The sequence below is a fragment of the Pelodiscus sinensis genome, chromosome 11, assembly GCF_049634645.1.
Source record: "Pelodiscus sinensis isolate JC-2024 chromosome 11, ASM4963464v1, whole genome shotgun sequence".
NCBI classification, from domain to species: Eukaryota; Metazoa; Chordata; order Testudines; family Trionychidae; genus Pelodiscus; species Pelodiscus sinensis.
This window is the reverse complement of record NC_134721.1, coordinates 15,824,861-15,831,927: the sequence shown is the minus strand read 5'-3', so window position 1 is coordinate 15,831,927 and position 7,067 is coordinate 15,824,861. Positions and strand designations below refer to the sequence as shown.

The 7,067-nt window shown below is 44.9% G+C and overlaps 1 protein-coding gene across 1 annotated transcript; it reads right to left on the bottom strand.

Moving 5' to 3' along the window:
* Nucleotides 1–907: 907 nt before the first annotated feature.
* LOC102461914 (histone-lysine N-methyltransferase SETMAR) lies at nt 908–5,660 on the bottom strand. Its single transcript, XM_006132798.4, has 2 exons — nt 5,506–5,660; nt 908–2,141 (listed from the first exon to the last, which is right to left on the bottom strand). The coding sequence occupies exons 1-2, from the start codon at nt 5,650–5,652 to the stop codon at nt 1,323–1,325; spliced, it is 966 nt and encodes a 321-aa protein (XP_006132860.2). The 5' UTR covers nt 5,653–5,660; the 3' UTR covers nt 908–1,322.
* Between the last annotated feature and the right edge of the window lie 1,407 nt (nt 5,661–7,067).

The window sequence follows — 7,067 nt, the reverse complement described above, 5'->3', positions numbered from 1 at the left end:
TCCTTTCCTGAAGACAGATTCACGACCCCCCCCCCCCTTGCATATACAGGCAGTCCCCGACTTACGCGGATCCGACTTATGTCGGATCCGCACTTACGAATGGGGCTTTCTCGCCCCGGAGGTCGAGGTGGCGGATTGCTACCTGCGAGCTCCGGGGCGAGAAAGCCCCGTTCGTAAGCTGCTCCAGTGCCCCTGGTCTGCTGGAGACCGCCAGAGCAAAGCCTCAGAAGTGCAGGGAACCGCCGCTGCTGCCGCTTCAGTCTGGGTGCCTGTGGTCTGCTGGGGACGGTCCCCAGCAGACCACAGGCACCGGAACTGAAGCGGCAGCAGCGGCGGTTCCCCGCGCCTCTGAGGCTTTGCTCTGGCACCCCGCTGAGGCTCTGCTCCCCGTGTCCCTGGTCTGCTGGGGGGGGCACTAGCTGTGCCCCCCCCAGCAGACCAGGCTTTTGTTTTGGACCCTGGGGCAGAGCAGCTGGGGCGCTGCCGATTGGTCCTGCAGCGCTGCTCTGGGCACTACTGGACCAACCCGGCAGCACTCCAGCTGCTCTGCCCCAGGTCCTGATTCAGCCGCTGCTGGTCAGTTTCAGCAGCGGCTGAATCAGGACGCCTGGGGCAGAGCAGATGGGGTGCTGCTGGGTTGGTCCAGTAGCACCGAGAAGCGGCGCTACTGGATCAACCCAGCAGCACCCCAGCTGCTCTGCCCCAGGCGTCCCCAAGTCAGCTTCTGCTGAAACTGACCAGCGCTGACTACAGGAAGCCCGAGGCAGAGTTGCTCTGCCCCGGGCTTCCTGGAATCAGCTGCTGATCAGTTTCAGCAGCAGCTGACTTGGGGACGCCTGGGGTTCTTAAGTTGATTCTGTATGTAAGTCAGAACTGGCGGTCAGTTTCAGCAGCGGCTGAATCTGGATGCCAGTTCCGACTTGCATACAGATTCAACTTAAGAACAAACCTACAGTCCCTATCTTGTATGTAACCCGGGGACTGCCTGTACTAGCTAACATGGTGGAATGCAGCCCTTTTCACCTGCCTTGGCTTCTGTTTATTTTGCACCATGAGTGTCTCTTCTCTGACTTCTCCTTCACCTGTTATGTAAGTATTAACCCTTACAGCAATTTAAGGTTATGGGCTGTGTCCTGACACATTTCCCACTTTTCCCTCCCACATCTTGTCAATAAACTTCTATCCTTGCTATGATTGCTGCTGCATGAGGCTGGGGCCCTGTGGTTATTTTGTGGTTGGAGGGGCAAAGCAATCATTCCATTTTTGTCTAGGCACAGCTGAGAATAGATGCTATATTTACTGCTGTCGATTTTTTTGAATCCTCATGCACAGCTGTTTCCCTGAGAAACTTTGTCAAAAGTTTGTTTGTCTGGTTTATAGGACAGAGAGCTATCATATGGTAAAAAACCAGCACATGATTTAGCACCACAGTAACAGGGTTTTTTCATAATACCATCTTCCTCCAACACATCCTGCTCTCTTTTGATTAGTGGTATGTTAAGAAATCTTCCAGAATAATCATATAAAAGTTCTTCTCCAGCAGTGATAGCAGCAGCAGCAAAAAGTGCAAGTTTAGGCACCAGTGAGTCAATGCGGACAGGAACCATAAATAAATTTGGCTCACAAGAATGGTTCAGGAACCTGCCTACATTTCCTATATACATAGGATCAACATATGTCTCTATTATCTGTCCATCATACAAGTGTTCCCTCACTGCTATAATATAGTTTGAATCTTGTGGTGTCTGTGCCTGTATTCTTCTACGTGCCTCACTGAGGTTAAGAACTTCACCAGCATATTCACATACAAATCTTCCTTTAGGTATGAACTCTAGTGTGCGGACACCCCAACCCTTCTTAACAGTCTTGAACACCTCAAGCCTGAATTGTAAGCCCCTCTGAATAACCCTGTTTTGACACAACTCGCCACAACGGCACATGGTGTTGCATTCAAAAATAGGCCTAGTATAGTCCACTTCACTTCCTATGTATTTGATGCATGAACTGTTATAGTTTTCACCATGGCGAAGACATGAACAAGTGTTGGCCATGCAGGAAGCAGCAAGACAATTACATCCAGGAAAGGTGATTTCAGAAGGATCAGTATCTTCTCCTCCTCCTGCCACATGCTCTGGACTATACTGCAAAAATATGAAGAATTAAAATAATTGTGACTGAGTATTTTTGAAAGCCTGACCCCTCCCCCAAAGTACACATTAATAAGCTCTTTTTTTATATGTGGGTCCTGTAAAGAAAGGCAAAAAATTAATATACTTTTTTTCCTGTTTAACATTTCACAGGCGCCTAAAGGTGGTAACTGTCTTTCAAATGACCACTGTTCTTCAAGCAGCTGGCATGCAAATAAGTAGCCCATAGAATCTTTTCATATTTCATTTTTGGAGAGGGGAAGTGTTTCAAAAGTGAACATGAAAGAAGCCATTAACAATGCAGGAGCTCTAAGTCGTTGATGATGGAACAGATTCAGTGATAACACTAGCTTCCCTTACAATACTGCCCCACAACTGTATCTCAGCTCTGGCCCAAGAGAACCTAGTCATCTCAGAATAAGCAGCCAGTCCATTATCTTTCATTGCTTGGCCTATCAAATAAGATGATTCCACAGGGAGATTATTGTGATGTAGACTTCTAAATGAAGCCAGAAAAAATCCCCTTCTGGATCTATGCCAAAAATCTGGAAACTATTTTTTTTAAAACTTGAAGATGGATGTCTAAGTGAATTAGCAAGGGGGGGGGAGGGACTATTACAATGAAAAAAATTAAACTGTTTTTAATTGTTTTTCGCTAATTGTGTAGATGAACTCGAGACCAGCTTTTAAAATGCAAATCCTTGTCCACATGGATTTAGGAAGACTATGAAGAATAATGATTTAATTCCTAAAAACAGTCCATTGACTAAACCATAACAACCCACACAAAGCTAATGTGTCTAATTTTATCTACAGTGACCAGACAAGAGTGAGATTATTTTGAGCAACAAAGGAATCCCTCAAAATAGAAAAGGCATACAATGTGCTACTATTTATTTACATAATAGAACAGAAAGAGAAGCAGATGGTGATGTTAATTTCTTAGTTAATCTACACATATAAATTATTGTGAGATTGAGTAAATTATTTAAACAAAGCATTCCTGTTTGATAAAGCACCACTTAAAACCAATTCAAAAGCTCTCCTATGAGAACCGTTTGACTTGCAAAAGTGATGGCTTGAAATTATTTTCTTTTTAATATGTCATCTAAATCTTTACATTTTGAGATGGTAAGCTATCTTGTTTCATTCAGACTTGATTCTAGTGATTTAACTGCTGTAAGAAGAAAGTCTGGCTGGATTTGTGTTCACAACTGTATGCTGATGCATTTGCAGAGGACAAATTTTAGTTGGTGATTGCATTTCAACCTGGTTACCACTGAAGGAAGGGATTTGGTTTAGTTCAGACAACGCAAATCTGCAATTTATGTTTCCAAAATTATGCAAATGTCACTGGCAACCTCAGGTTCACATCAAAGTGAACACTGTGCCGTGAGGTAAGTTGATTGAAACTTTGCTCAATTTGAGTCAAAATATAGATATTTATTACAAGGTACTCCAGAGACATGTTTGTTTATAGTGTCCAGTTTGAAAAGAATGAGGAGCATATTATCCAGAAACTTTACCTACCAGCATTAGATGTTGTTAAAATGTTACAGTGGCCTATGACTAGTTAAATTCTAGATGCCCAGAAATTACCAATTCATTCAGAGGTTTATTTTCCTCATGAATCAGCTTATTCAGCCATTTATATTTAAATGAGAACAAGTTCTGATTCTAACACTTACCTTTGATGTTCCCTTATGCCCTGACTATGGAGTTCCTTTATTTTCCTAAAATTTCACCAAAAAAAACAAAACACATAATTTAAGATGACTATAATGTTTAATCCGATAAAAGGCTCCAGTTTCATTAGAAGAATATAGGTTCTTTAATTCCATTTTGCTATGAATCCAAAATCTAAGTAGTCATACCCCTGGTGAAAATTATTTCTAACTAGTATAAATAGTTTAGAAAAGATTTTGGTTACATTAGGAACTGGATCAGACCTGAGGATGAAAAGTGACTGTTTCAAAACTTTTATATATTTTATTGTTAACCAACTCACATAGTACAGCCCTATAAAATGCCTGCCAAAAATATCAAGTTCTTTCCTTCTGTTTACTTAAAGAATAACAATACCTCCTGCTATCAATTAGCCTATAGCAATACATTTTATTGCTGGAGACCAGGAGGTGAGGAGGTTTAGGACCAAGGAGAAGAGCTTTTCAATTAAGATATAGGGTTTTCCCTTTTTAAAGAGGGCAAAATGCCATTTTTAACCTGAGATCAGCTGACATTCCCTCAAATCCCCATTAATCTATATAGAGATGGTACTTTTTTTATGCTAACATTACTTTTCAAAAAAGTAATTTATTTAAACTATTTGCTGAGTCTTGTAGGTGCAGCATTTGATCATGCTTTCTTATGCTTTTTAAAAGGCCAAGTGGCTGCTAGAAAGCAAAATAAGGTAAATAAGCACAGCCACATAAGCAGTGCATTCACAAAGAAAATACTTAAAAATACATGTTTCAGCTACATTCTACCTACTTAGATATTATCTTTTTGAACATAAGTGGAAGAGCCAACCATGTAAGTGGTGTTTTATTTTTGAAGGTTACTGGAAATGTAGCCATTCTGTTCTAGATATAAAATGTTGCCCTGGCTGATCCCAAGATACTATAAAAGCAAGGTGAGTCGGGAAATATCTTTTATTGGACCAACTTCTTGAACTCAACCTTCTTAAAGTTATCCAACGAAAGATACCACTTCACCCCCTGCCGCTCTAGATACAAGTGAGGATTTCCTGTGCCCAGATTTGATTAGGAAGGGGCACATCTTAGATCCCCTCTCCTATAACTAGTATCCTCATCCAGCCTGAAGAAGCCAACGGGAAGCTAGGTGTTTCAGGATCGGGGCCCGCAATCCCAACCTCCTCTGCAGCGCTGGATTGATGGAACTAGTGCTTGTGCAAACAGGTGTCACGCTACACCCAGCTTGCAGGGTTGTACCCATTCCCCTCTCCCCAGCCTGGGAACCCATGGGTGTGACTGGTGCCGTTTGGGTGGGTGTAGGGGGCGGGACCAGCTCGTGGCAGGCTCACAGTGCCCCATATGCGGATGAGGCTGCCGGGAGGCGGCAGGGGACCGGCCCACGACTGACCCCACACGGCCAGGGGTGCCCACCACGTGGAGGCGAGGCGGGCTCCTGCCCGGGCCCGGGCTGCCAGCGCGAGGAGAAACCCGCGTCTCCCAGCCTCTGAATCGGCAGCAGGGCTTCGGGGGCGGCGGAGACTGGCCCATGCGCAGGGAACCCGCGCGGCCCGGCGCTCCCAGACGCGGCAGCACCTTCGCCGCCGCCCGCCAGGCTCCCCAGCCGCGGCGGCTCCTGCTCGGTGCAGGCCGCAGCCGCCTCCTACCTGGAAGGCCGGAGGCTCCTCGGACGGCGGCCACACCGACACGGGCAGGCTCTCCAGCCCCCCGCTCAGGTCTCGCGGCAGCGCGCGGGGGAGCCCCTCCATGCTTCTCCCGGCCAGCCGGGGCCTAGGCCTAGCGACTGTCCCCATGGCAACCAGCCCCCCTTCCCTCCACTCGGATTGGGTCCCGAGTGAAATGTCCGTGTGCCATTGGCCGAGAGGAATGACATCACGGGCGCAGACCCGGAAGTGTTCTCTTAAAGGGGCCACGGGAGTCTTTCCATCAGACGGGAACAACAAGATTTTAGGAGCGTTTGGCAGAGACGCGCATGGCAGCGTGTGAAACACCAACATGCTCTCAGGCACACTGTCTTTGCGTGTGTCAGACAGACACGGGCCCACAGACCTACATCTATGACGTGTCTAAGGTGCTACAGCAGGGCTACCCGTTATTTTTGTGTACACACACACACCCCCATATCGTGTATCAGACACTCTCTCACACACACAAAGACACTGTGCATGTCCACCAGACACACACTATTAGTCTCTCATACACAGTGACATTGTGCATATAAGGTACACAGTCACACACACAATGACTTTGTGCAAGCTAGACAGACAGACTTAGGCACAGTGATATTGTGCATGCTGGACAGATACAGACTGACACACAATGATATTGTGCACGTCAGATGGACACAGTCTTTCTCACAGACTTTGTACATGTTGACCCAGAAGAATCTGACAGGGTGCTGTTGCACCCTAACATAGTAGTATTATTTTTGTTATGGTCCCTCATTCTCTTAGGTGCTGTGAGGCTTTGTGAAATTACTGTGTTTGTAAAGCATCACAAGATGCTCAGCTAATAGAGGCCATGTCCTGTTAACTCCATGTAGCGGCCTAGTGTGCTATAGCATGATGTGACAGTGTAATGCACCCCTTGGACTCCGTGGGAAAATTGTTATGGGAAAATTGTTATAGACGGTCCTTTCGTTAGCACACAGCGGAGGCATTGTGAAAGAGTGGCCATGGAACTAGAATTATCCTTTCATCTGCTCTGGTCAAGGTTGAAGCACATTGAGAGGGCTGTCCTGTTGCACCTTGAGATTGTTGCTCTCCAATTGCATTTAGTTGTGCAGTTAAAAGCTAGCCTTGCTCCTGTAACTTCCTCTACATGGGCATATGACTGCATTTTCAGTCAATTCAGATGCAAGGCTGAATCCAGGGAACTAACAAGACACTGTATAAGTGCTACTGTCTAATATTGCTTTGGTTTTATTAGCTAGAATCTGTTGGAAATGCCACAGACTATTAAATAGGTTTTTCCTAGAACTCGTTGGGCAATTGGTTTTTCTACAATTATTTCTGCATATATTTTTAATTTTCATTTTTTAATTTAAAGTTTTCTGTGGAAAATGTTTGGTATTCCATTTAAGTTGTTGGTTTAAAGTTGAAATATTTGGGTTGCTATTTTTTGACAGAAATCTGTAGTAAAAAAACCTACAATTAGTAAAAGCGTCTTTGGTTTTATTGCTGATTTTTCTATTACCATTATTTGGTTT

Excerpts from the sequence above, each read along its gene's own strand:
- LOC102461914 (XM_006132798.4), bottom strand. The coding sequence starts at position 5,652 with ATGGGGACAGTCGCTAGGCCTAGGCCCCGGCTGGCCGGGAGAAGCATG. Across the intron at positions 2,142-5,505 it reads AGGAGCCTCCGGCCTTCCAG|TATAGTCCAGAGCATGTGGC; the intron begins GTAGGAGGCGGC and ends ATATTTTTGCAG.